General features: G+C 53.9%; 1 protein-coding gene across 1 annotated transcript in view; it reads right to left on the minus strand.

Annotated features, from left to right (window-relative positions):
- FAM53B (family with sequence similarity 53 member B) overlaps positions 1-27,966 on the minus strand; it is a gene marked incomplete at both ends in the record, with an annotated part of 30,464 nt that extends 2,498 nt beyond the window's left edge. The window contains 3 exons of the mRNA XM_082002038.1: positions 15,735-16,459; positions 24,320-24,371; positions 27,898-27,966. Of these exons, the coding sequence (XP_081858164.1) occupies positions 15,735-16,459; positions 24,320-24,371; positions 27,898-27,966 (846 nt within the window). The remainder of the gene's footprint in view (positions 1-15,734; positions 16,460-24,319; positions 24,372-27,897) is intronic.
- Positions 27,967-27,974: the final 8 nt, after the last annotated feature.

A 27,974-nucleotide genomic window follows, 5' to 3' on the forward strand; every position in this document is an offset into this window, starting at 1 on the left:
GCTGTGTTTCACATGGCCTTCAGCCTCTGAAACCTTCCAAAAACCCTCAAGACACGAGCCCATGAGCAAAAAACAGCAGCTGTCCTTTAAAAACGTGGCTGCACCCAGTCCCCACGTCATCCTTTGCCTATTTTTTAAATAGATGCCGTGCCTCTCCATGCAGTCTGTCTTCTAGGTGCTGAATGCGTAACAGCTTCAAGCAGAGATCTGCACGTTGCACTTAATGGACAACTTGTAATTACCACTGCACTTGGAGAAGGCCTGAGGACATAGGAGAAATATTTTCTAAGTACTTACAAAGATTTGCAAGCATATTTCCAAAAGCGATTTAGGTACTTGAAAGCCTACGTCTCCTGAAAGTCAACAACAGCCCTCAGAAGTGCAAATCCTTTCTACAAAAAAAACTCTGACACTGCTGAGAGCGTTAATTTTTCTCCTTCTGCTAATTGAGCTCATCTCCTGGCTCCGGCACTTCCCTGGGCTCGGTATCCAGGTGCAGGCATGCCGGGCTGCTGCGGGTGGGCTAGAGCATCCTACAAGGATGGAAGATGCTCTACAGAGCTTCAGAGAAGAAGATGGGCGAAGTCTGTAATGATGAATGGAGGAGGATGCAACCTGGACAGCAACTGAACAGGTCCACAGCACACTCTTCCCATCCAAATGAAAAGTGTTTCCAAGCTTGAACACGTCTTGGAGAACAGCCATGAATGCACTTGACTTTCAGGGAAATTTTGCATTTTATTGGACTTCGGCAAGATAATCAAGCCAACGGCCACATTTTCCCTGCTCAGATCCACATATGCTGCAACCCAACATTTTCCACGAACAGCCTTGAGTCATTCCAGGTAATATTTTTACCTGCCCTGTAAGAGGATGGAAAAACCCTTCCGACGGTCCCACAGCTTCCAGCGGCTGCTTGCGGAGGAAGGCCACGTGCGGGTGCCGGGCGGAGGCACTCCCTCTGACGCATGTCTGCCGCCGCTCGCCTCAGAAAGCAAGTTTTCACAGGCACCGTCTGCCGCGAAATCCCACGCCTCACCTTCCTGGGGCGGGGGACGGCCGCCGCACAGACGGGGTCGGCGCCGCAAGGCTGTGGGGAGGAACGTTCTGGGGAAGAGTTCCCCCAAGATGGTGGTAACGGAACCAGCGACGCCTGCGCTGGCTGCGGAGCAGTAGTGGATCAGCCACCACCGTCAATGCGGCGTTTGTTCTCGAGCCATCGGGAGCTTTTTGCTGATTTTTTATTTATTGGGTGAACTTAGCGTGTGCTGAAGTGCTGAGCTGGCAAAACCGGGCAGTCAAGTCCTCTATTGATGTCGGCCAAAGAGCAGTTTTGGTGGCACAATGCGGCGCTTGTTCCCCATGGCCAGGCAGCCCTGGGCCCCCTCCGAGGCTCTCCACAGCCTTGTCCTTCAGCGCCGGACCGAAAGGGGTAGCGGGCACCTCAAACAACGTCGGTCTCGAGGAAACCATGGGAATCCATACACCCTCCTGGATCTGACACGGGCGGCTTTTGGGAAATGCTTGCGGCCACCCTGGCTTCACCCGGCGAGCATCTGTAATGTTCCCTCCACCCGAAACACCTTTTGCTCGCAACCGCAATGACCAGTTTCTGACCGTTTGAGTGTGCCGGGCGAGGGGTGAGGGAGAAAATGAGACATTACTACAGCAAGCACCTGAAAAATCATTTAAAAATACAAATAAGGAACCTTGGCTGCTCGGAACGAGCCGCGGGGCTGTCAGCCGACCTCCAGAGCCAGGAGGTGCTGACCAAGCCCAGGCTACGTCTCCTTCCCGCAGGGCCCTCGTGATGCTCCAGATGGTGTGGGGACCAAGGCTAAAAGCCAGGAAGGCTGCAGGAGCTGACCCCCGCCCCAACATCCACCCTTTTCCGTGGGTTTTTCCTCCCCTTGAGCATTTGTCCCCACGGGGGACGGGGGCTGGAGGCTGGCAGCCCTGACAATGAGCAAGCTGGAGAAATCCCGCAGCAACACTTCTTCGTAAAACTCTTCCCCCCGCAAAATATCCAGCTGTGGGCTTTTCCCTGCGGCACGTCTCTGCAAACACGGTGGACCTGCTAGAATAAATATTAGCAGGACCGTCATCCCCGCCGTGATGGCGGCTTTTGCGCAAACCCTTTTTCCCCCCACTCTGCCAGCGCTCCCCGGCCAGCAAAGGCACCTCCGCCGGTGGCCTCGCTGCCCGGCTCAGCTTTGAATCACTCTCGGAGGCCAACATCTGCTGTAAAATGCCTTCAACCTGCGTTGGTACCTGGTCGTTTGCGTCGCGGTGAAGCCCTACCTGCCCCTTGGCGTCACGCAAAGCGCTCATCGGTGCCGCCAAGGCGGAGGGCCCGGTGCTGCGACTAGAAAACGGGTTTTAAAGTTCTACAGCACTTCCTTACAACAGCGGCTGCCGGCCAGGCCAGGCACGTGCGCGCCTACGTTGCTCCCCCCCACTTCTAAGGCATCCGCAATCTCCTCCGACTCCCTCCCCAGGCTGGTGCTCCCAAGGTTGCTTTCCCGGCGAGCGGGAAGGGGAGGAAGATTGATGAGGAGGGAGCTGCACCAGGCGGAGCGTGGAGATCTGCTTCAGGGACTGCTCAGCCCTGAGGCTGGAATAACCAACGTCTCCTCTGCAACCACGAGGAGCATCTCGGGAGCTTTGCCAACGGCGCAGGCGCTGGGGCCGCGCGCCGGCCGCGCACGGTACCGGCTCGGCGGATGCCCCAGACAGGTCTCACCAGCACCTCGCTTGTTTGGCCTCCCCAAAAAGCAGGAGACGCGTCCGCCTCGCCCCGAGCAGCGCTGGCGACCGCTGCCGCAGGCGGCTCGGCAGCACCGGCTTCCAAAATCAACACTGCCATTGCGGGGGGGGCGTGGGTCTTACACCAACACTGTCCTCCTGCAGAAAGAGCCTCTGAGCGACGAATGGAGTGTCGGGCAAGAAATGACTGAAATACCCGAGGAAGGAAAACACAGGAGGCAGTCATGGGGTACACGAAGCGCAAACGGAGCTCCCGTGCCTGGTGCGGAGCCGGAGCTGGGTTATACGCGGTGCTGCCACGTCAGGGAGCTCAACCTCATCCGCTCTTTCATTTATTTATTTTATTTTTTCAGATTTCATCTATGGAGGCTTTGAGTAATTTGCAGGCGCCCCGGCACCCTCCGTCAGGCCTACGTGCCGCTGCGTCCCCTGCGCGGCGGGGACGGCTCCCCGCGTGCTCCCAGCGGGTACCACCGTGCTGCCCAGGGTCTGCCCTCCCGGCTCTTCCCCCTCCCACCCGCTAATGCAGAGGAATATTTACATAGCCCCAGTGCTAATTTTGCAATAACAGGCACCGGCACTTAGATGGTGCGTTTAGCAGATAATTTTGTTTTTATTCTGTTTGGTGTGAAAAACAGCTTTCACTAGCAGGCTCAGAAATATCTATTATCCTACCAAGTCACTTCACACCACAGTATTAAACAAACAAACAACAACAAGAAAAAAAAAAAAACAAGGAGGAGGCTTTAAGTCATTAATACTAGCACTGCGTTTGGATTCTGTAGAGTTAATTGGGTTTCACTCGCAGTTTTGCTCTTGTCTTTGGAGCTCTCCAGCTGCCCCGACAACAGTGAGGATTTTTAGTGGGTTGCCCCAAATGCAAAAAGAAAAATCACCCACCCATGGGAACCCCCCTGGTGCTACAGAGCCCCAGGGAGAGGCTGGAGGGACGTAGCCCAGAAATCACAGAGAAATACAGCAGGCAGGGCTATGCATGGAATCACAGAGCAGTGATGCTCTCTGGGGCCCGACCGTCCCACCCGTGCACAGCGTCCCGCAGCGTCCCGCAGCATCCCGCAGCATCCTGCAGCGTCCCACGGCATCCCACAGCATCTCACAGCGTCCCGCAGTGTCCCATGGCATCCCACAGCATCCTGCAGCGTCCCACGGCATCCCACAGCATCCCACAGCATCCCACAGCGTCCCACAGCATCCCACAGCGTCCCACAGCATCCCACAGCATCCCGCAGCGTCCCGCAGCATCCCACAGCGTCCCGCAGCGTCCCACAGCGTCCCGCAGCGTCCCACAGCGTCCCATGGCATCCCACAGCATCCTGCAGCATCCCACAGCATCCTGCAGCATCCCACGGCATCCCACAGCATCCCGCAGTGTCCCACAGCATCCCACGGCATCCCACAGCGTCCCGCAGCATCCCACGGCATCCTGCAGTGTCCCACAGCATCCCACAGGATCCTGCAGTGTCCCACAGCATCCCACGGCATCCCACAGCGTCCCATGGCATCCCACAGCATCCCGCAGCATCCCGCAGGCGGGGACTCGATCCCAGCACAGCCTCCCAGCCCATTCCCATTCACAACGATAACTGGCGGAAATCCTAATTTCCTGCCAAGAATAAGTATTTTCCCTACCAGACACCGAACCCTTCGCTATGGGCTGGAGAAACCCCTTCGCTCGGACAGGCAGCCCCACGAGCGACTGCTGTGTATTTATTTATCCCCAGGTTGCCCATCCCTCCTCTGCCCAGCCTTCTGCAGCCTCCCTGGGTCCTTCTCTGCATCCCAGGAGGCCGCGGCAGAGCATCCTTGGAGCAGCACAGGGCGCTCACGCTGGCACGCTCGGTGCTGCCGAGAGCCTTGCGGAGACGGTGGCATCGGGGCCAGGCTGCTCGCCCGACGATGCCGTAGCAGAAATGCCATGGATTTAACCGGAGCGGTGCTGGCGTGAGCAATGGTGAGCCTGAGCCCGGCTCATCCACAGAGCTGGCAAAAGTTCAGGGTTTGGAGGGGCTCAACTTTGGGGAAATTCAGAGATGCTGGTATTTCGACTTCTCCCAAGTTAGGATGAAACATCAGTAATATGGAATTTTTTATTTTTTTTAAACCACATTTTTTGAGAATCTCAGCCCTATTCAATTTTCATATTATAGGCATCATTTTCAGTACAGAAATAATACTTTCATTCTCCTATTGTGGTCTCAGTTCATGCCCTAAATTATAAAGCAAGACCTTATAGAAATTAAAACCAAACTTCCAACAATCTCTCATTTAATTCCTTTAGCAAAATGCTTTCTGAAACTCTCCGAGTTCACCGAATCAGCCCATTTCAGTGGAGCTGGAGCAACCTGCTCCAGCTGAACACTTCCACCTGACTTCCCCCGCTACAACTCCCGTAGCAGTACCAGCGGATGCCCGGCACTACGTCCCACACCAATCCTGTCACCGGCACGGGGACAGCGTCACCTCACTGTCACCACCTCCCCGGCAGCGACACGAAGCCTTTTACTCGCACCAGCACCCCAAGGTGCTCCAGACAAATAGGCGAGCCCCCGTCCGGACGGTGTCGACGCAGCGGGACGGACCGCGGCGATGAAGAGTTGGGATGGCTGCAGGTGTGGAGCGTCTCACGGCTTCAGCAGCGCCGCTGAAGAAACCACCAGCCAGGAAAGGGGTAAAACCTGTGCTTTCGGAAAGCCCTTCTGTTGGGTCCACGTCTCGTACCAGCCCGAGCACCGGAGGGTTAAACAGCACGCAGGGAATCAGATGCCCGCCTTGGGGATACAATGGGATTTTGTGTGTGTTTGGGACAGACACCACCAAGCCTTGTTTGTCCTCCCTCCTGTGAACAAGGGTGCAGCACCCAACCCCACACCCCCGGGCGCAGCGGCGGGATGGAGCCGGGAGCAGGGGGTGCCAGGACACGGTCCCCGGGATGCTTCCGCGGGAGCCCGTCCACACGCACGAGTCCTGGCCCGTGCTGGAAAAGTGATTTCACGGCAGAAACACCCACGTCCCTGGGCACGGCCCGCTTCTGTCTCCACGGCTGAATTTATTTTCAGCCCATTGTGTTTGGTGAGTCACGAATTTATAACTGGGGCAGATGGGACCATTTCAACTGTAAAATCTAAACAATGGATGTCACTGCATTGCACATTATTGCTATTAAAAGCTCTGTCGGGTAACTAAAATAGAGCCTGCTACAATAAATCACCTCCTGCAGGCGTCCTCTGGCTATACCGAAGTACCTTGCCTGAAATGGTCACTCCAGAGCTGCACCAACAAATCAGCCTTTTATAGGGAGACGGCTCTTTTTTGGCGTGCTACTTCTGGCAGCGATACGACTCGGGACCCAAGAGCAAGGTTTTATTGCTGTGGGAAGCACCCAGATTGCATCCCACCCAACTAGGCGCAGCCTCAGGAGCCTATGGGCGGCGGTAGGTGACAAAATGCATTGCCTTCATTTTTCCATTTAGGAAACTGAGGCAGGGAAACTCTGCTTGAAGGACGTTTGCAGAGGAGGCAGGAAAGGAGCTGACGCATATGCGGTCCAGTCCAGTGCCATAACTTCAAAAGAATCCATTCCTCTTAACATATTGCCCTCTATACATTAAAAGCATATGCACTTGGACCTGATAAAACTCTTAGACAAGGCCAATCTATGACGCCCAACAAAAGCTTTCATTTTTAGCACAGCGCAGGAGAAAACTGATGCAAAACATCTCTGAAAGCAACTGGAACATTTCAGGGGTGAAGTTCCACGCAGCGCAGGAGCATCCTCCCTGGCACTGCAGGCAGGAGGACATCAGCAACGTGGGCTTGCACCAGTGGGCAACCTCAATGCGTGCCACTTGGTCTACCCTGCCTCGGTGGACACCAGCCGAGACGAGGTTTGCTGTATTTCCATGAAAACAGAGACTTGTTTGTCAAAGGAGTAGGGAGGGAAAAAACCCATTAACAGTTCACGCCAGGAGTAAACATCATTATGAACCTAATTTCCAAAATTGACTTGAATTTTTTTCAACTACTTGTGTTTTTAAGTAAAAAAAATACCGAGGCAATAAATAACGACAGCGGCATGTGTAATAGTCTGACCAAAGTTAAATCCAGCCGGCCTCCGAGGTCCTCTGCGCCCTCCGAACCGAGTCATTTTCTTTTGATCCTGAACCGAAGGCTTTTTCCCACCAAGCCACAGACTGACCTTTGCAGGCTCTCATTCTTGTTTATTTAAAAAACACTGGGGCTTGGAAGCTGGAATCTGTCTCAGAAGTTACATCAATAGCAAACTATTTCCTGGGATACGTCTGGAATTTAAAACCTCCAGTTTTTCGCCTGTCGCTACCTTTTGGCAATATTTGCCACCGGCTCGAGTGGGTGCTGACGCCGACCGAGATCGGTGCCACCCCTCCTGCCCCCACCAGCAAGCCTGAAAGCTGCCGAAATTTAAACAGAAAATCCTCTCCAGAGGAAATTTAGAGAATTTTACCCTTGAGGAAAGAGCTGGGTGATCACAGAGAAGTCAGTTCTCTCACCCTGCAGTTTAAAACTTCTCCCCACTCAGGGTCGAGACCAGCCTGAAACATTTCCAAGTGGGTGGGCTGTTTCTTCAGCTTTGGAAGCGTACGGGCTCCTTCGCGCACGGATCCTCACGTAAACGGCCGTTATTCCTTAGTTTGAAGGGGACAACAAGGCAGGGGACAGCCTGGCTCCCAACCATCAAGAGCATTACACACCCTGCTCCTCTCGATCTCCAGCCCAGGCTGAAGATGATTTTAATACCGAAACACACAAGAACCACACATCCACGTTTCAGGAGGATGCTCTTGTGCAGATGGTGCAGATGACTCCATCCTGCGAAGGCACGTGCTCCTCAGAGGACGGTGAAGTCACCCCATGAACGGTGCCGTCTGTCTACGGCAGCCAGCAAGCAGCGTGAATAGTCCCGTTGTACCCGGCTCCAACATCTGAGCACCCTCCCCGTAACAGGCATCTTCCAGGCACAGTCTTCTCTAGAACTCCTCCTTATCAGGCACGCCCAGCGCTTCCTCCTCACCACCTTCTAAGCTGGTCTCCCCTGCTGCCAGTACTCTCTCCTCCATCCTTCACAGCCCACCCGCATGGCCCATAACTATTTATGGTGAATTCATAGCCATGGGAAGCTCTCCATAAGCCCGGGGAGATGCAAGGCCATATTGTATTTTAATTACCTTATTTGTTCAATAGCAACCGCTCTCTGTCCCATACTATATGGGACATATATGCCATACTATGTAATAAAAGACATATAGATGTGGTGCTGAGGGACATGGTTTAGTGGTGGGCTTGACAGTGTTAGGTTAACGGTTGGACTCGATGATCTTGAAGGTCTTTTCCAACCAAAACAATTCTATGATTCTAATAAGGAGCTTCACAGAGGAGAAGTTGTTTGCCCCTCAGTGTTCACGGGTACAACTCTTGCAGCAAAATAAATGGATGTTACAGAAAACTCAGGAGGAGAAGACATCGGTTGTACAATATTTGTTATGCTGGCTGCAGCTCTTCAAACTGCAACTGCTGTGAAGGCTCACAGAGAGGCCAGAACCTTGTGGAGCCACCAGAAATGGTGCACAGGTGACATCTCCCTGCCGCTGCCCGGAGCCTGTGAAGGAAGGCCATCTGCCCAGCCAGCAGGCGCCAGCGTCGGGGCCGGCCCGTCACTCGGCTTCCCGCAGCTGACTCCGACAAGACACCGAACCCAGCGTTCCTACTGCCGCGAGGCGTTTCGGCACGCAGCACCCTGAATCCTGCAGGAGACGCCGGGAAGCGGCAGATGCGGAGGTGGGAGAGGGCTGGCACGTCCCCAGGTCAACGGCACCGCAAGGCGCCCTTTGGAGAAGAACCGCGCCAGCCCACGGCAGAGGAAAACCAGGCGGGTGTCTCTCCACCACACGGTATCTCTGGCGGACTCTGGGTTTTTTTTAGAAAAGCCATTTTTCTCACCTAATACACCCAGCCAGCTTCTCCTAGTGCCTTGCAACGGGTGAAACCACCCATTCCTGCCAAAATCAGCCCAGCCGGGAGGGCAGACGGGTTCTAAGCCACCTCCTGCCACCTTCACGAGGTTGCCCATCTCCCATACTTTTTAGATGCACCCACATCAGAAGAAGAAAAGCAGATCTTTGAGAAACCTCCCAATTCACGGAAAAACCTGATCCCGACCATTTCCAATCACAGCCTGCTGGCACGGATGCGCTCCCCGGAGCTGCGAGACCCGGAGCACCGCGCCTAGGAAGGAGAGCGCGCTGCCAGGAGGTTAATCAACGGGCTGTCAGAGCAACTGCGGGGATTTCGGAGGCTGGATGTTGTTCTCCTTGGGCTCGTGCTTCACGTGGAAAGGGGGAATAAAAGCTGAAGTCGGAAAGCAAACCCACGCCCTGCACCGAAACGAGAGGGTGGCCGATATCCTCATTTTAAGGGGCACAAGGGTGGTCGCTGGCGCCAGGCAGCTCCCCTGGTACCCAAACCCTCCCTGCTCGGGGTGAAGATCAGCGACCTGTCTCTGGACACGGGGGAGAGTTCAGTGACACGTCGTCGTCACCCGCTCGCCCGAGCGCGTCCCGCCGGGTTTGTACCCGGGCTGAAGGCACAAGGCGTAGCGTTGGCGTGCGTTCAAAAAGAGCAGCGGGATTTTCACGGTGCTGTGGCCTTTCAGAATGGTCGCGATTTCAACAACAACTGTGTTCACGGTTTGGCTTCTGCCTGAAGCGGAAGCCTCTCTGCTTCGGTGCCGTATGAGTAAATAAGAAGGGGAGAGAGACGGGCTCACCGCCCCTCTCTGAGCTACGGGAACTGCAGGGAGAAGAGACAAAACCAGGATTCTGAGGAACTAAAGGCAATGTTTTCCCAAGTATTTTCCCTCCCAGAAGAACTTTAACATTTAAGGTTTCTTTCTTAATTAGCCCAGTTATGTGGCCATGTAATTGCTTCCAGGAGTGGCTCCCTCCCCTCCTGCCTGGCCTAAATATCCCTCCTGGTATGAAGAAAACATTTCTTTCGGGTCAAATTATTTTTATTTTGATTACGGCACAGGGTTTCAGGCCTACAAACACATGTGGTTACCAGCATAAGCAAAAAATTACCTGATCTGGCACCCAGCACCCTGGGCTCGGTTCCCAGTTCTGCCATTAGTGCCCAGGGACTCGCAGTGTGCCCCATGCCTCAGTTTCCCCATCTGTAAAGTGAATGCTTTGCGGTCTGCTGGAAAGCCCAGGCTGGACACTGCGGCTTTCCCTCGCTTTGAATCACGAAGAGCACTGCACACAAGCCATTTCTGCCCTGTACAAAGCCAGACTGGAGGGCACGTGGGCACCTGGCCATCATTTCAGCTTTTCAGCTGAAAGCACCTACTTTCCAGTCTCGTTCCCAAAGATGCTTTGAGGGCAGCCCGAGGGAATACCCAAGCCTGCAGGCTTTTCTCGAGCATGCTTATCCCGTCACCCACTGCCCACACGGAATTAACTGGTTTTCATGGCATTCCTGTCCCGGGGAGGGCTCTGACCGTGCCCCACGCCCTGAAAGCTCGCCCCACCAAAGGCAAGAATGCTCACCGTAACTTGCCTAATCCTGCTCGTCCCTCTGTGCCAGTCCTCCCACGCGGAGAGCCGCCTGCAAGTGCTGCTCTTCGTCACTGAGTAGCTACGAAAAGCCTGGCCGTCGCACGGCTCCTGGCTCCGCGTTCTTCCCGCTCCGCTGCAGCCCCACTGCCCCAAGCCCGGCAGCGCAGCCCTGCCTTGGGGATGCGCCCGCTGCCACGGGCACCCGGACCCGGATGGGTTTCCTCCCTGGAAACCGAGGATGCTCCACGGGATGCGCCTTGGGCTGGATCCCAGTTTTTTCTGCAGAATTCCTTGGTGATGGTGGCGTTGGTTGTTGGGCATTTGGCAGTGGCCCCGGGCACCCAGCCTGGACCGGCGGGCGAGGAGGGGACGGGAGAGGGGGTGCCCATCGCTCTCGCTGCCACCAGCACGGCGGGAGATGCTTCACCCAGGCAATCCCTTCCTCATTCCTGCAGCACGGGGCGTCAGGACTGTGTGGTTATCGTATCGGTTCTAGCAGAGCATGAACCAGCCCAAGAGCTATTTTTGTCTGATCTCATGCTGGAGGGTAGCTGAGTAACGCAGGGTGCTCAGGCCTCGCTGTCTCACTTTGGGGGATTTTTTGATGCAGAGGACAGCAGCCAGAGAAAACACAACTATTCCTCAAGCTGAAGGTTTTCCAGGAACACGGACTGAGCTGCTTTCGCACATACGAGCGATCAGATTTTTGCAATCCTTGGGTCACTTGCCCGTGCCAAAGCCACGGCTACCCAAATTCTGAATGTGCGCCTGGGCTCAGCATCTACTGGAGGGAAAGCGAAGCTCCCGCTGACCCCGCGGGCTCCCCCCGGCCAAGCCCTCTCTTTCACAGCCAACAAACTTTCCCCCTTGGTCTGTCGTGACGGAGGAGCTGTCTTTGTCCCGTGGCGAGGGGATTTGGACTTGATGATCTTAAAGGTCCTTTCCAACCTAGTGATTCTGAGGGCGAGGAAGGTCAGTGCTGTGCCGGGAGCACAGCCGCCCCAAGGATCCCACCTGGTGAAATATTTTGGTCAGATGTGCCATCTGATACAGTTGGGTTTTGCAAAGCTTATTGGATAGGCTTAGCCTAACTGCCAAAGCCCTCAGTGGATCCCGCTGGGACAACTGAATTAGGTAACTCTGCAGTGGTGAGCCAGCAATTCCAGGCACATCTACTGCAAGGGAAATGCATGCGCGTGTCTCACGTCTCTGGGTGGAGGTGTCTGTCTGTCCCAGAGCCTCGCCAGAGCTCAAGAGGAGCAGCTGAAGGACAGGGATGCTGGAAAACACTGATCCAGCCCCGCCATGAGCTCTGCTTCAAGCCTCGAGGTCCCGCTTCTCCTTGTCACGTCCCCTGTCCCACACGGGACCGGGCCTGAAGGCCAGAGGGGCTGAGGAGGGAGTCGAGGACTGCGCCGTGTGCGGCTCCTCGCCTGCCGCTGCGGTTCTGCGCCTCTCATCAGCCCTTTTCCTCCCGAAAGGTGGAAACCAGAGCCCGGACACTCTCCTCCTCCCCTGTCCTTCTCATGAACCTTCTCCATCAGCACACAAAGCACCTGCAGGCACCCTTCCCGGCGGCAGGGACCTCCGGCAAGGACGCCAGGCAGCACCGGGAGCGCTGCCTGGAGAAGGTCTGCACCTCTCTCTCCTGCCGAACAGCTACTGCCACGCAGCCCGCAGCCCTCCTCCTGAAATTCGGTTACCAACCACGTTTGCTCCGGTGACACACTGCTGCTTGGAGCATCCTGGCTGCTCCGTCACCACGAGCATTTGCTCACGCCGTCCCCGCTTCTCGGCCCATTTCCGTTTACTGCTTCTCCTCCACGTTTCCACTGGCGGCTGAAGGGTGTGAAGCTCACTTCGGACTAACCTGGTGAGCAGGAGTCATGAATGGCTTGCAAATGTTTAGGGATTTGGGGCAGAGATGACACCCCGAGGCAGCTGAGGCAGGGCTGAGCCCTCGCAGGGACAGAAAGCGAGACTCCCTTTGGGGTGCAGAGCCTGTGGGAGCCAGTGGCCCCGCTCCCAGTGGTCCGAAGCAGTTTCCACCCAAGCCTTCTGTGCTGCCCAAGGGGGTTCGAGGAGGGCAACCTGCCGGGCCTCGCTGCGCCCTCACCCTCCTGAACCCGGGTCTTAGGCGGGTTTGCGGCAGTCCTTCTGTACCCACGTGTGAGCCCCTAACACACGAGCCTGACAGCCAGACGCTGAGGTTTGTTAGATCCTTTAGCCACGTCCTCTGCCCGTGCTGGGGGCACCCCCGGCCCCCACGGGGTCCCTGCCATGGGGACGTGGGATGGAGAGCCGTCCAACACAGGAGCCAGCGTGGGGACTGGGCTGTCGGGGTTGCTCTTGTTTAGACTCTGTGTTTCACTGGGGCCGAGGCCAACCCAAAGTGGTGGGTTGAGAGGTGCAGGATGCGATCCCGGCCTGCAGTTCAGTTCCTCAGAGAAGGGACTGAGCCGAGCGCACAGCCATGCTGTGCCGGCGAAGCCTCGTGCAGACCTCGGCAGGGACCTGGAAGGGCTTGAGATGAGCTACAGCCAGTGTTAAACCCCCAATGGGCACCAAGGGAGCAGGGAAGGAGCATCCCTGAGCTTGCAGGGCTGGAAGAACAGCTACAAAAAGAGGCTTTCCAGGTCCCAGTACCAGCCTTTTATTCCCCAAGGTCTGCAGAGTGGAGCACTGGCAGCAAAATCAGCTGGACGTGATGCCCCATCCGCTCGGTGCCGCACCAGGGCTGCATCCCCGCCAGCGGGATCTGTTTGGGGGTCTGCCCTACCTGCCACACCGCCTCCATGCCCTTCGTTTGCATTTCACAAGGAACCTTTGGGGGGCGGTGAGGGGGGAAAGGCTTCATCGGCATTTGCAAAGATAAACTCGTTAATTCTTTTAATAAGGGATCAAAGCCTCTGAGGCTGCCACGGCTGTGGCCATGGGAGGATCGCTCCCCGCTCCTCCGCGCTCTCCGTCGGTGCCCCTGCGAGCTGGCCCGGCACAAAGCGATGAGCAAAGAAGAGCAGGTGACTTCTCCCAGAGCTTCGGAAATGCTCATCTCACCGCAGCGCAAGCACCGCTCAGAGACGGCAACCATCGCGCAGGCTCTCAGAAGAGCCAGGCAAACAAAAATAGTCCTGTCCTTTTGATCTCTTCCCTTTGTGCAGCCAACGCTCCGGCAGATGCAGCTGGGGCACACGTGCATCACACCGAGGCTTTGCAACTCATTCAACGCCTCGGTCTCATCCCGAAAGGTCTTGATGATCGCCTCCGCCTTCTCCCTGTCTGGCGGGATACGGTGGGCACGGTCAGCCTTGCAAGACCAAACCGCTGGTCGCGGCAAGCAGACATCCCGGTGGGCAACCGAACCAAGATGCTTGCTGGCACGTGCGCAACCAGCTCCGCCGCCACGTTGGATTGTGTTACCCGTGCGCCCACGCAACCACACGTGCTAGCAACACGTCTCTGTGCCCAATCGCCCCGATGCAACAAAACCCAGCGACGCGCAAACACGACCCTTTGCGCAGCTCCTTGCCCTCGCGCGCGTGCCTGCGCGCCTATGCGAGCCCCCACGCGAAGCAGAAATGCATGTCACGCTTTGCGTTCCCAAACACGGCCCCAGAAAACGCCGCTGGAGGAAACGTGGGCGAGGAAGATGTCCCTTGGCCATCGCTTGGCGTTGCTCCCCACAGGTCCGATGCCGATTTGGGGACAGTCACCTCTGTTCCCTGCCCGCGGCAGCAGCTCGTGAGGCTCCGGGCGGGGAAGGCGAACAGGGAAGGGGCGGCCTCGCCCTCCCCACCACCGGTTTTGAGGCCGTTCGGCCCTTTTGGGGGTTTTGGTTTGCCAGAGAACTCCCGCAGGGGCTCGCGGGACATTCTGCACCACAAATACCAGTGAAGCAATGAGTGACTGCTTGTACAGAGAGAATTAGCTGGGGGCAACTGTGCTATTCTAGCCTGCAGCTAGTAAAATATAACGACACGTGTAAGTTGTTTCTACTGCCCATCCAGCTTATTAGCTAATAAAAGCAGCTTAGCAGGTGAAACGTTGCTGGCGTGGTTTATCAAAAGACGAGAGCAACCCTCGTGTTTTTCCCCTGTTATCACCCAAATATGTGATTCCCTCACCCTTTTTATCCTCTAAGCTCCTCAGGAGGAGGAGAATCTAATCTCTTCCTCCAACACCACTGCACTCCTTGAAACACCCACCACGCTGCCAAGCATGCAACGCCAAAATCATCACGTTCTTGTAAGAGGGGAAAACACACGTACAGCATGGGATGCCACCCCACTGGGGAACGGCAAGGGGAGAAACCCCACGGCCGTTTCTCCACCCCACCCGATGAACTGCTGCCGGCAGTTTCCCTGCAAGCTACAAGGGGATGCCCTGCACCCGGTGGGCTTTGCCGGCCGCGGCTGTACAAAGAACATCAGGGCAGATGCTCCCGACACAGCTGCCTCTGGGATGAGGCACAGCGGCACCGCGCAGCGGATGACCACATCGAACCGAAATCACGGGGGAAGTTCTCTGGCCGGCAGAAGGGGACAGCCCACCCCGGGAGGCGGCCAGGGCAAACCCCCTGCTCCCACAGCAGGAGCCCTGGGGTCTTCAGAGCCCGCCGCTACCTCCATCCCGCACAGAGCTGCTGGTGTCATTGACTTTACAACTATAAATTATCGATGTGGGAAATCTCGGATCATAAAACTGCAGAAAAAGAAATGTTATCAGTCACGATGGAAACGCTGCTCGGTGCAGCCTCTGGCTTTCGCTCTTCCTCAAGTCCAGTCGCTTGGTCTTGCAGGGAGAGGACCCGGGAGCAAAATCCTCCCCGATTCGCACTTCAGATCTGTTATCTGCCTTTGCGCGGCAGATTGAAGAGGAAGGTTGTGCTCTGTGTTTGCAACTGAAAATGAAACGTGATAACATCTCCAGAGTGGAAAATTACAGAGGCTAAGAGCAAGCAGAGCCCGTAGCGGTATGAACTCGGCTCCTGACGGAGCCCGGCCCAGGCGCCTCGGGGTGCTGCCTTCGCCTCCTCACGGCAGGCTCAGGGCTCCTCTCTCCTGAACTGAAATTGTGGGGTTTCACGTATTCCTGCTTGAAACACGTGCCAGGAGGAAACGACATGGTGGGCTTGGCGTGTAAAACTCGGCGCAGAACAGAAATGCAGGGATTTGTTACAGAGGTCCATTTGGAGGGAAAGGGGTTTGCTGCTCGGACAGAAGGATACGCTCCCCTGTAACGCCCCAGTTACTCTGCACGCCGCAGACCCACCTCAGGAGGATGCTAAAGGATTTTTAGCAAAGCAGAGAACAGCATCACCTCACTGCTGAGCCCCGGGACGGCACCGCCGCCTCTTACCTGCGTCATCTTGGCGAGGTCCAGCGAGGGCCGTTGCTCCTGAACCTCCTCCGGTCTCCGCCGCTTGACCCCAACCTTTTTGTCGTTCAGGACGCAGGGCTGCGAGCGGCTCCGGGAGAGCCCGCCGGCCCGTCGCCCCAGCTCCGGCGTGGAGGCGGGCGTGCTGCTTGCCGAGGGCGGGCAGTACTCCGAGGAGGAGAAGTGGTCGTGTGAGCAGGAGAGGGACCTCTGCATGTCCACCCTGTCTCCTCCGTGCCCACCGGCGGCCGACTTCCTCGGCTGGCACGCCAGCCGGCTGCTGAGGGCGGGGTGCTCGCAGGAGAGCAGGTTGGACCGCGACGGCAGGCTGAAGCTCGAGCTCCTCTGCATGGTGGCAAAGCCGTTGGAGTAGCGTTGCACGCTCCCTCCGCTGTAGCAGCGCCGCTTCTCCACCGGGGTCCAAACCTTCGAGCCTAAAGGCCTCCACGAGGTCCCGCAGCCTGACATTTCATCCGAGAACGAGAGCGAGCGGCACTGGCGCTTGCTGGGGGGGGCCGAGGGGTTGCCGTGGGGGTCGCTGAGGCTGAGGTCTTTGATCAGGTTGGTGACGGAGCAGGTGCTGGCCGTCTCCCTCGGCCAGCGCGAGCCCTCCTCGCCCTTGTCCGACAAGCAGTCCCAGATGCTGGCGCCTGGCTGCTCGAGCTGAAGTGGACATTTCCTGCTGAGATCTCTCCATCTGTCATTTTCTGGTGCAGAAAGGAGAAAAAAAAAACACAACACACACGCGCGGGCATTAGCGTTAATTAATTCTGCGATTCGCTTTCTGCGTCCATAAGCAGAAAGAGCAGCATATGGGATGTTTTCCAGTACAAATTAATTAACTCTTGGAATATGGTTTTCAAACTGCCAGCAGAACGGTTGCTGCGGCGTAGATGGCGAGAGAGAGAGAGAGACAAAATGATAATCACAGCAGGAGCAAAACTGCCAGAAGGAGATAAAAGCATGCCTTTGAACACCCAGGTTGCACTAGCTAAGGGAAATTCAGCATTATAAAATGACGTGGCCATTGCCTTATCTCGATGATAAATCATGCCTCAGATGCAGGCAGTTTGTCCTGGGCTCCACAATCAGCAGCTGCCCAAGAGGTTCACAAAAACTGGGAGAGAAGCGCACAAAGCCGTAGCACCGCTGGGGCAAGAAGGACCTCGGGGGACGAAACACCAGAAAGGAGATGAGATAGCAGTTGGGATGGTCCTAACAGAAAGGGGAGAGCCCCCCGGGCATCGAGCTGCCTGTCGTAGCACGGAAATCCCAACAAGGTCATCAGAGCCTAGGGGAAACCAAAAGCCATCCCCACACCCATAGGGCTGTCCTGCTCTCGGCCGCTGCTAAAATAGCATTGCTCCAACGAGATCAACTTATCCCCCTGAGGCCCTGAGCACCTCCTCAAACTGACCCAACGACCCTGTGCCTAACTGACGCTTGCTATGCCGCACTGAACTGGCTCCAAGGCGGATGATGCTGTAACAGATGCACGATAAACCTCCAGCGGTTCTTTGCAAGATGCTGTTCTTAGGTCCCTGTTGTGAGGCTCATCGCCCACCTCCTCTCCATCCCCCAAATCTGGGGCCATCTGGGTGCTCTGCCCCAGGTGCCCCCCTGCCCGGCTACCCGCACGGAGCGGGAAGGTGCTATGGGAACGGGGTACCCACACCCTCCTGCTCTTCTGCGGCAACCTGGGCTTGGCATCTCTTTGGGGTTCCCTTGAAAATCCCAATTTGTACCTAGCACAGCCAATTGTTTGCATTGGCTTTGTTTTCTGCAATAAACATAACATCGAAGCATTTATTTAAAGGAACAAATCGCTTAGTAGGTTCGCTTTTTTTTTAAATATACTTTTTTAACATTTTCTGCCTCTCTCATTCAGCTCGTTTACACGGGAATTTGTTCCCCCTACAAATCTGGCTTGCATTAACAGTCTTCCAACGCAGCACAGCAAAAGTCCCGCTGCGTGGTTTGGGGGTCAGCATAAAGATATTCCTTTTATTAGATGGGTTTTGTGCTGCCCGGCTAAAGCTCCAAGAAACCTGCGCCTCCAAAGTTTGCAGGCTGAAATGGATACGGCCATGGAAGACTGCAAACCCAGCTACAGCTAGAGTCGGAAATCTCACCGACGCATTTCAAAAGAGAGGATTAAGGGTGATGATCTCACTCCCGCACACGGTCCCACTATAAAAGCAGCAAGCAGCGTATCATCGAGGTCTGGCTGCGCAGGCAAACGGGGCTCTCTGCAGATATGCCGTTGACGCTCAACAGGAAAACCATGGTAGGACAACCCTGTCGGCTGCTGCAATGGAAAAAAGTCATCACCCAACAGACCTTCTCTGGTGACTGTTGTTGTCGTTGGCTGCTGCAAACAGAAGCAAAGCGTGCTAGCTAACCGTCACTGCGAAGTTTCATATGATCGTATCTAAATTGTGCAGTATTTTCTAGGGGTTTTGGGGTTTTTCCACTCAGGCGACCGAGGGATGAATTAAAAGCCGTACCCAGCCCGCAGTTGTAGGTACCAGCCCAACAGGGAAGGTGCAATGGTGCAGAACGCTGCTGACTGGGGCTTGGTTTCAATTCGGGAGATCAGATTTGAGACCTCCTGCACCGCTCTTGGCCAGTTTTCCCATTATCTCTCAGCATCCAGCTGCTGCTGTAACAGCGCCAGCCACAGCCAGCCTGGCTCTGCCCTCAATAACCACAGGGCATTGTAACTGTTGCTGTCCTCATTTTAATAAACACAATGAAAAGTGAGAAATCTGTGCTAAACAGCTACATCTATGTTTAGATCTTTATTATTTTCCCCTCTGTATCATGCTGCCAGCAGAAAGATTTCTTGGGTCAGGTCAGCAGACAAAAGAAACAGAAATAGAAGCTGATTTTTCATGGCAAGCTGCCACGATCCTCTGGCCGGAGACATCACGCTGTACAAAAGGCCTTGGTGAGGAGGATACGGGACACCTTCCTCTTTCACCCCTGCTTCAGCACAAACAGCTATAAATCTTCCAAACCTTGCAAAGAAAACGGTAATTGCGCCGTTATCCCCAGCACCAGCCTGGGGTTATTTGCTTTTCCCCTCGCACCGTGGGAGCTGGTTTTTTGGCAAGGCAAGGAGGAGACCCTGGCACAGCCTGGCCCCCCCAAGCCCCCGAGCACCACGGACTGGTCCCAAACTACCGGATAACCTTGAAAATGGTTTTTCAGTGCAAACAAAAAAATGGGTTTCCCTGAAACAAATTGAAGATGGGGTAGTCTAAGGGCTGAGGGTGTAATTAAAGGACTCAGGAAAGCCTTATTGAGGAAAACCAGCTGTTTTTCTGTTAATTTTTTAAGACTAAGACTCACACCCTGAGCATGCTGATAGCAATAATTGCAGTGGAGCCATTAACACTGCTGCAGTTAAGCGTGTATTAATTTTCTTACATTACAAACGTCAACTCGGTTTACCCCGAGGCAGTAATTTGTTCCAGGATAAAACCCACCAGGAGAACCCCTCGGTTCGCAAGTGAGCTGCTTTCGCTCCAAAACCCTCCTTTTTGCCTATTGGAAAAACGTTAGGAGAACATTTACAACCGGAGCTCGATGGAAGTGCGGCACGAGGGGCTCTTCCCCTGGTTAAACAGGTCCTTCTTGGCTGTTAGCGTCCTTGGATGAAACAGCATCTTACTTTTGGATTTTAACTTAAAACTGCAAAAATAAACACTTCAAGTCACTTGATCAGCACATCCAGCAAATTTCTTTCGAGGCGTTTTGATCTGCAAATCCTTATTTCCAGGGTGAGGCAACACACAGTGAATTTTCCAGCATCTCTTTGACTGTGAAATAGCTTTCCAGCTCCCGAGACACAGAGGGCTGTTATCGGCAGCCTCGGGAGGACCAAATCTCTTGTCTTGCCCTCTCTGGCCGTGGCAGCAGGAGCCTGAGCCCTCCTGCAAACCATGAAGCAGCAAGAAATTCAGGTTACGGCTGCAAGCTCCCGGGCTGCCCAGCCTCAGGGGGATCCAAAACCACATCGTTCCTGCTTCCCAAAGCAAGGCTGCGATAGTCAGCTCTGGTTCAGCCCTGGAAGGAGCGAGCGGAGCCCCGGCTCCTGCATCGCTCACCCAGCCCTGCCCCGCCTCCGGGAGCGTTTGGCGCGGAGCGGCTGGCGCCGGGCGGTGAGAGCAGCCCTGCCAGGGATGCTCCGGCAGAGAGACGGTGGCTGTCAAACAGCCAGAGCATCCGGGGTGCGGGGGAAAAGCTACCGTCACCGCGAGCCGTGGCATCTGCTCCCCACACAGGGCTAGTGCGTCGCCGGCACAGGCTGGCTCTCCGGCCTGGGCAAGTGGCGACAAGCCCCGGCAAGAGCTGGGGTATCCCAGGCTCTGGCTGCCGCACCATCCTCGCCCGGGTTATCTTCCCCCCTTCTCCTATTTTCAGAGTCACGCCAGAAGCCACCTGCCCAGCCCGCCCCGGGACCACCGACAGCACGCTCAAACACCACCGGCACCGCTACCTGTTCCTCAGTTTCCTTTTGGGCAAAACCAAGACGTTCACTTTTAAGAGTGAACAAGCTTCGAGATGGCCACGGGCTTTTTAAATGACTGCCGTGCCCTTCTGGTGACACAGAGTAAATTTTAATGACCTCGTTCATAGCCAGAGAGAAGGGCGTAAAACCAAAACGCTGACACAACTTTTAACTACAGCAACGCAAATGTGCTGCTATAATATTTTTACAGTTCCTTTTTATACATAATGCATGATCCTTCTGCTCAAGTTTCCTCAACGTTCTTCCCCTGTGAAATAATTTACACTAATACATAATTTATTACGGCAACTTGTAAGGCAATTACGGGTTTCAATTGGTTTTTCTTCTCCTTTTTGGCAGATAAATTCTGTTTGGATCCTAACCCAAACATTTCTCTTCACATGGGTTTCACATGATGTCCAAGGCGATTTTCAGTCTCCTGGCCTCTGTGCACGGGGGACATGGCAGCCTGTGTTTTCCACTGTCCCTGTTCACGTTCGAGAGATGATTTCTGAACATGGAACAAATTCAACGGTTGTAATTCGCCGATGGCAGTGCCGTAGAGCCTCAGCACCACAGAAATAAGATTAAAAATACCACGAGCGGAGCTGTGCTTCAACGGGAAATGAAAACGACGGCTCCCAAACCTACAGCCGGAGAATAAACACAACAGTGGGCGGTGGGCTCCTCATGCCGAGGGCCTTCCCGGGGGTTTGGAATTCCCCACCCCGACGGTGAAACGTGCCCTGCTCTTCCAACGCCGACCTCTGGTGAGGTCTGTCCGCTCCAGCTACGCCTCGCCAGCTTTCCCTGTGCAGATTTTTCTCTTTGCGGGTTGACGATGCTTGAACGTGCACCAAGATGCTGTTCTACGCCAATGGCTTTCCAAAAAACCCCTGAAATCCCACTTTTGGGATGCCATCGAGGGGCATCGCCCCCCAGCTGGACTTACTTTTGGCTTCCTGGCTTTCCTCCATCACCCGTGTGGCGTGAAAAGTGGTTTCCAGGTAAGAGGTGTGCAACGACAAGACCCAAGGCTGCAACTCGCCCCTTGCATCGGTGGCGCTGCCAAGCCGCGCCGGCGGCGGAGCGTGCCGAAGGATCGACGAACTGACCCGGGCGCTTCCTCCATCGCTCTGCCGCAGCGCTCCACGAGGACAAATTCCGGGGGTGCTTTCCACGAGGAAAAGCAAACGACGCTTACTTTTAAAAGAGCGCTTCAGAGAGGACGCACGCAGGGTCCGTCCCCGACAGGCCCAAACCCATCCTCGCCCTCCCTGTTAGAAGCAGGGCTGGACATGGAACACCCGCCATGCCGGCACTCGGAGCCTGCGGTCAGGGCGGTTGCGTTCGCAAGCGCCTTGTCGCAGCCTCAATAAAACCCTGCCCGCAGCTTGCCTCAAAGATGATTCCTCGCTTACGCAGAAAGCCGGAGGCCACGGCCATCGGCACGCGCCCGCTGACTTTCTCATGCAGGACTGGACAAGTGCAGCCTCTCGTGCTACCGACTTAGATGCCAAGTATTTCTCACATACCGCTAGGGAATGGTTAGGCGATGCTGCCAGTGTCTTGTAAAAATGCTGTATATTTTCTTCTGCCGTACTTCCAGAGACAGAAACATTTCAATATAGGAAGTCAAAAGCAATGTCCCAAATTTCTTATATGCTGCCTTCTTTCTCTAGCACAGTTACTGATATTTTCACTGGTGACATGCAGCAGAGACTGCAGGGGAAGAAAAGGGAAAAGGGAGAAAAAACCCTACCCACAACAGGACAATTCTCCCAGGTGTTTCAAGGAGAATGGAAAAAAAGACATTTTATAATGTATAGTTTTAGGCATTTCACCTTTAATCTTCTTCCCAGAAAAAAAACCCAATCTTTTTAGTAATACTACCATCGTCACATTGGCAGGAGTATTTCTTAGAAATCTAAAAACCAAAAGATTATTTAGGTCACCTTGAGAAGCAGATCTAACATTGCATCATCCAACATATCAAGTCTTCAATAACGTTTACTCATATATTGAGTTATACTACAATCTATAATCGATTTTCAGATTCTCATGGTGTTTAATACCTTACAGGATATCTACATCTAAGATGCATGGGCTTCAGTTTACTCTTTTTGTCCACGTTATGCCATGGGTAAGCAGGAACCCAGCCTTGCCACCTTGGGCCAGCTGGGTTTCTTGGTTATGGTGCATTATGCACCCCTTGGGGCTTTGACCCAACTTCTTCCTTCTTCCTGGAGACAAACTTTTCCAAGCCAACGCCTGTGGAAAGCTCCAGGGTTTGGATGATGCTCTCCCCAGCAGCCTGGCTGAGGCTGGGCTTTTTTCTCTGCCCCACCGTCCCATGGCCACTGGGACCGGCTGTGAGCTGCCTTCCTGCCCAAAGCTGCCCTCGCCCCCAAAGGCAACCGGGAAGACCCTGTGCTAAGACCGTCAGCTGCTTCTGGCTAAAAAAGACCCAAAAATTCAGCCACCTTCCCTCCACCCCCCTGACACTGTACATGGGACCACGACTCTTTGCCTCCCGTTGGCTGTGCTGCCAGTCTAAACTGCACTGCGTTTATTGATCTCAGTGCTTTCCACCGACAGGGACTTGGACCTTTGACCCAAAATATTCCCCCAGTTTCACATTTGGTGCCATTATAACCATGGAACTTATTTAAAATGTTGTGATGCTGGATCCATCTGTGCTGGTGGCCCACAAGGATGGAGATATCAAGAAAAGCATTCAGGAAAGATGCCCAAAATTAAACCCAAGCCAACCAATGCCCTTGCATGCTGGAGAGACTGGCTCTTCTTGACTGGGCATGACGAAGACCATTACTTGGCAAGCTGCGGTCAAGGAAGTAACATTTGGTTCCTTCAGAAACAGGATAATTTGGCAGCCAAGGAAGACCAGGACAGCGCTACGAAGATGCAGAAGGCTTTGTAAAAGCTCTTATCAACAAGCTGCTTTTCAATTAGGCGTAGACCCTTCATATCTGTTGAAGAGCCTGCCAGTGCCACAGCGCAAGACAAAACCATCTGATCGGGGTTCTTTGTTCCTCACTCATGTTTGACAGGCAGGAAAATTGGAACAGGCTGTCTCTATCCCTTCTTGACTTTGAAGCTTGTGACCTTCATCTGAAAAAACCCAAATGCCTTCCATCTTCCCTCACCCTGCCCATGACTGGCGTTACCAGAGAGCTTGGGAAATATCTCCTCTCAACGCAGGGGCTTGGCTCCCATTAACACTAATGAGAGTTGTGTCCATGAAGAAAAGGGGCAGTCTCTTAGTCTGTAAAGTATTGGCTTTCATACCAAGTAGCTTGACTCAGACCTCACCTACAACTTTAACTGGGTTTTGAGACTTCACCTAGTGACTGGCTCCCGTCTACAAAATCCAACTTGCACGATGTCACAGCACATCCCCTAGCCCTACCAGTTTTTCAGGATAGCGAGGCAAGGCACCAACCCACCATCAATTTTGGTGGTTGTTCAGCATAAAAGTTGATAGCATGCACTGACGTAAAAGGTATTAAACATCCTATACCATGGTTATTGTCAAAGGCAAAAAAAAGACATTTTCCTTATTGTTGTACAACTGTCCAAACAGTATGTGCCATGTGGTAGAACATTTTAGTGATAATGCTTGATATTTATTACTTGCATCGTGCAAACAGTCAAGAGCCAAGGTCACAGGCTGGATACTCAAACACAATCTCAGACCAAAAATACTTATAATCTCAACTGTATGAGTAACTCTAAAAATATGCAAATATATCAAAGCAGGGGAAAGGAGATAAGCAATTCACTTAGCAATGGCAACGGGGCAGGACAGCCACCTCTGGGAAGTAAGGTGGCATGGGCGTGATGGCCACCACTAGCGGGTGGCAGGGCGGGTGCCACTCCATCCCTGCCACACAAGGGATGCCCACCCCGGGGTCTGCAGGGGAGCATTGTTTTGAGAGGTCCAGACAGCCAGGACATCTTCCCGCCCATTGCTTATAAGAAAGCGGGAGCGGAGGTGGAGTAAATACGGACAGAAGTTTCTGTTACTTACCCATCACGCCACAAGAGAAGAGGGTAGGTCCTTGACTCATCTTTGGAGTGTGCTGCAAACAACCAGAAAAACTATTCACTTCTCACAGACTTGACCGGGGCACCAGAAACCACCGAGCCTCCAGCCTCGGCACAGCCCTGCGGCTCCTGGCCAGGAGGAGAGGCTGGGGCACCTGTGACGGTCCCATTTTGGCAGGAACCGGTGGACAGACCCAGTCATCCTCCCTGAATGAAATCACATTTAATTAAACACTGTGGAGAGTCAGCGTCAAGGCCTGAGCTTGCAGATCGGGGGTCCTGCAGTTAGTCCTTACCCATGGGAATAGCTGCAGCGAGGTCCCCAGCCCCGGGACCCAAAACACCAGAGAAATTAAGCTGGGAGCTGCAATTCAACAGTAATTCTGGACTGGGCTAGAAACAGCAGCAGTGGTATCTGAACCCCACCCAAGCGCACTAAGACCTCCCATCTAGGTATGAAGCGGCTATTTGGGGTTTTTTTATATAGTGTTTCTAAGGCAAGGTGCCCTCACCCCAGCACTTCTGGGCAGTCTGTGTTCGGATTGTCCTGATTTGCATTAAAAATAGGGAAAAATGCCATTATATGGGTACAAAATAATCCTGGTTGTTTTTTACACTCCTTTTTTCCAAGAATTTTCCTCTTGACAGCATAAAAGACATCATCACACTTCTAAAAATGGGCATGGACAGTTTTATATACAATAAATCAATGTGACATCTGCAGCTACATGCCATTTCAGCTATATCTGCAAAAACACACTTGCATACTAATTGTTCTTTTATTATCCCCCCAAATATCCATACTCTGCTTCTGAATTGTCTCTCATGGCAACACCATCCCATCTGACCGAGGCTTCACAGCATCTGAGGGAAGCACCAGCATGACCTCCCCGCTCATCTGTGCTGCCGTAGCTGCCTTTTATTTGATGTTAGGCCACCGCATCCGCACCTTCTCTCATGATCCATGTTTTACACATTGCCTGCTCACATGATGATGACGACAATGATGACGATGACAATAATAATAATAATGATAATAATAATAATAATATAGTAATGTACGAAATGCTGGCACCTGCCTGTACAAAGCATTCCAATAAAAGGGTACCACTTCATATACAGAATACTGTAAATATTGAATATAGAGGGATGTGGAGGCAGAAAACAATGATGGGATGCAGATGTGGAGAAGGTAAGTAAGGGTTGGTCACCGCCTTTGGAGCATGTGCCACTTTTCTGGGTGAAGTAAGGATATCTTTATCTGTCAAGCCCCACCTTATGAAGCGGCAGGTAGAATTAACCAGGAGACAGCAAGGACAGGCAGCGGTCACCAAAGAGTGGCCAAAGCAGAGCAGTGGTGGAAGCGGGACAAGTCCCAGAGAAGGCAAGGGTTGTGCCAGCGCGCATCTGAGTGCCAGCCCCAGAGACCATCTACTGCCTGCAAATGCGGGAGGAGAGGAACATCTTTAGGTAACATATAGAATCATACAAACTTTGGGTTGGGAGGGACCTTTAAAGGCCACCTACTCCAAACCCCCTGCCATGAGCAGGGACATCCCCAACTAGAGCAGGTTGCTCAGAGCCCCATCCAACCGGACCTGGGATGTTTCCAGGGATGGGGCATCTCCCACCTCTCTGGGCAACCACCACCCTCATTGCCAAAAATTTCTTCCTTCTAGGTAGGTACCTAGTCTAAATCTGCCCTCTTTCAGTTTAAAACCATCACACCTTGTCCTATCGCTACAGGCCCTGCTAAAAGTCTGTCTCCATCTTTCTTACAAGCAGCTGCAGGAAGGTCTCCCCGGAGCCTTCTCTGCTCCAGGCTGAGCCCCCCCAGCTCTCCCAGCCTGTCCTCCCAGCAGAGCTGTTCCAGCCCTCGGAGCGTTGCTGGGGCCTCCTCTGGCCCCGCTCCAGCAGGTCCGTGTCTCTCCCGTGCCAAGGGCTCCAGAGGAGGATGCAGGACTCCAGGTGAGGTCTCACCATAGGTCCCATATTAGGTCTAATCACCGTTTTGTACGAGTTTTGTCTTAACACCAAATTGGGAACCGAACCAAACAAACCCACTGGGTGTTGGCAGGTGATACTGCCCCACTGCTCAGGCATTTATTCCCTTTAGGTTTTGCTTTTTGGCCTTTCCCATTAAGTCAATGGAAGAACTCTTACGTGCTTTGGTAGATCAGTCTTCCTGTGAATATCTGCCCCAGTTCAACAGCCCAGACAACCGGGCAATTCAACCTGTGTAAGAAGGACTATCATTGTGCTCTTGACCCAGCCCCGCAGCCGCGGGAGGTGCTCGGCAAACACGTGAGGGCAAAGTTTTGTGTTACAGCTCTGCACCTCTGCCGCCGCCGTCGGACAGCCCGAGTGTCCATCCCTTCCCATCCCTTCCCGTAGCAGCAGCAGAAGACACTACTTCTCATCTGCCACTCCGCAGCAGGGTCCCCTCCACCCGCCCCGCACACCTCCTGGGGCACAGCCGGCGTCGGATGCCCAGGCCCCCCCTTGCCAACCCAACCAGCAGCCGCAGGAGCCATTGCCTTCCCACAGGAGCCATTGCCTTCCCGCAGGAGCCAGCACTAAGGCAAGGATATTCTTCTAACATATCAATATCCTTCCTTCCCAAATTTCACCCTTTTAAGGCAGGATTTAATGCTGCCTCTGGCTTGCTGGCCTTCTCCTCCGCCGTGCGCTGCCAGGGCGGCCTGCCTCCGCCCCGGCACACTGTGCTATCTGGCCAGACAGTTCGACATCCTCAGAAAGTTTAGGCTTTTATATTTCTTTTATGCTCAAAATGCCCATTTATGGCTAATCCTGCCAGATGCTTCCTGCTGAGTTCCTGCTTGCCCTTATCTGAGACTCTCAGCGCACCCTGCGAGGATCAGCCTTGCGGTCTCATTTCTTCTCAGACTATGACCATCTCTCCTGGAGGACAGAGGAGCAAATGTCCACACGACCAGCCTTGCTCTGGGCTTTCTCCATCACCCCGTACCTCCTCCTCCTGCCCCTGCTCCGACAGTGCCCCAGACAACCCGTTGCCCCTCATTTGCCACTACCGTAGGTATGCTCAGCCCCACGGCCTTGCTCACCCCTTGCAGCATCATTTAGTCGTTTGCTGCCCCTGATTTTTTGTTGTTTGTTTTTTTTTTTGTTGCCTGCACATTGGGCATGGTTGGATTTGCATCTCTCCAGGCTGCCAGTGAGACTGTGAAGTACCACAGCACTGCCCTTCGCCATCTCCCACTCAATCCTGCTCTCCCCATTCGCTCATCCTCCTGCTAATGATGAGCATCTGTTCACTGTTGGTGAAGCAACTTCTCACCCGTGCTATTCACAGCATTGATTTTATTTTTTTCCACTGTTCATGCCATCGCACGCTTACTGAAATCCACATATGCAAAAGCCACAGTACTCCAATCACCGGACATTAATGCGGCTCGGTAGAGATCAGTGCTATAAACCATCTAAAGATCTAGCCCTGCAGCACAAAACCCCCTTATTATGAAGGTACAGCAAAGCTCTCAGCAGCAAAAGAGTTTTGAACAAAGATTTCACACAGCTTACCAGCTCAGTCCTGCTTGCTACAGAGTCAGCACCTTTGTTTTCCCGAGTTTTGGTTAAGATCATCACCATGGTAATGC

This window comes from Phaethon aethereus, assembly GCF_964289735.1.
Source record: "Phaethon aethereus genome assembly, chromosome: 7".
NCBI lineage: Eukaryota > Metazoa > Chordata > Aves > Phaethontiformes > Phaethontidae > Phaethon > Phaethon aethereus.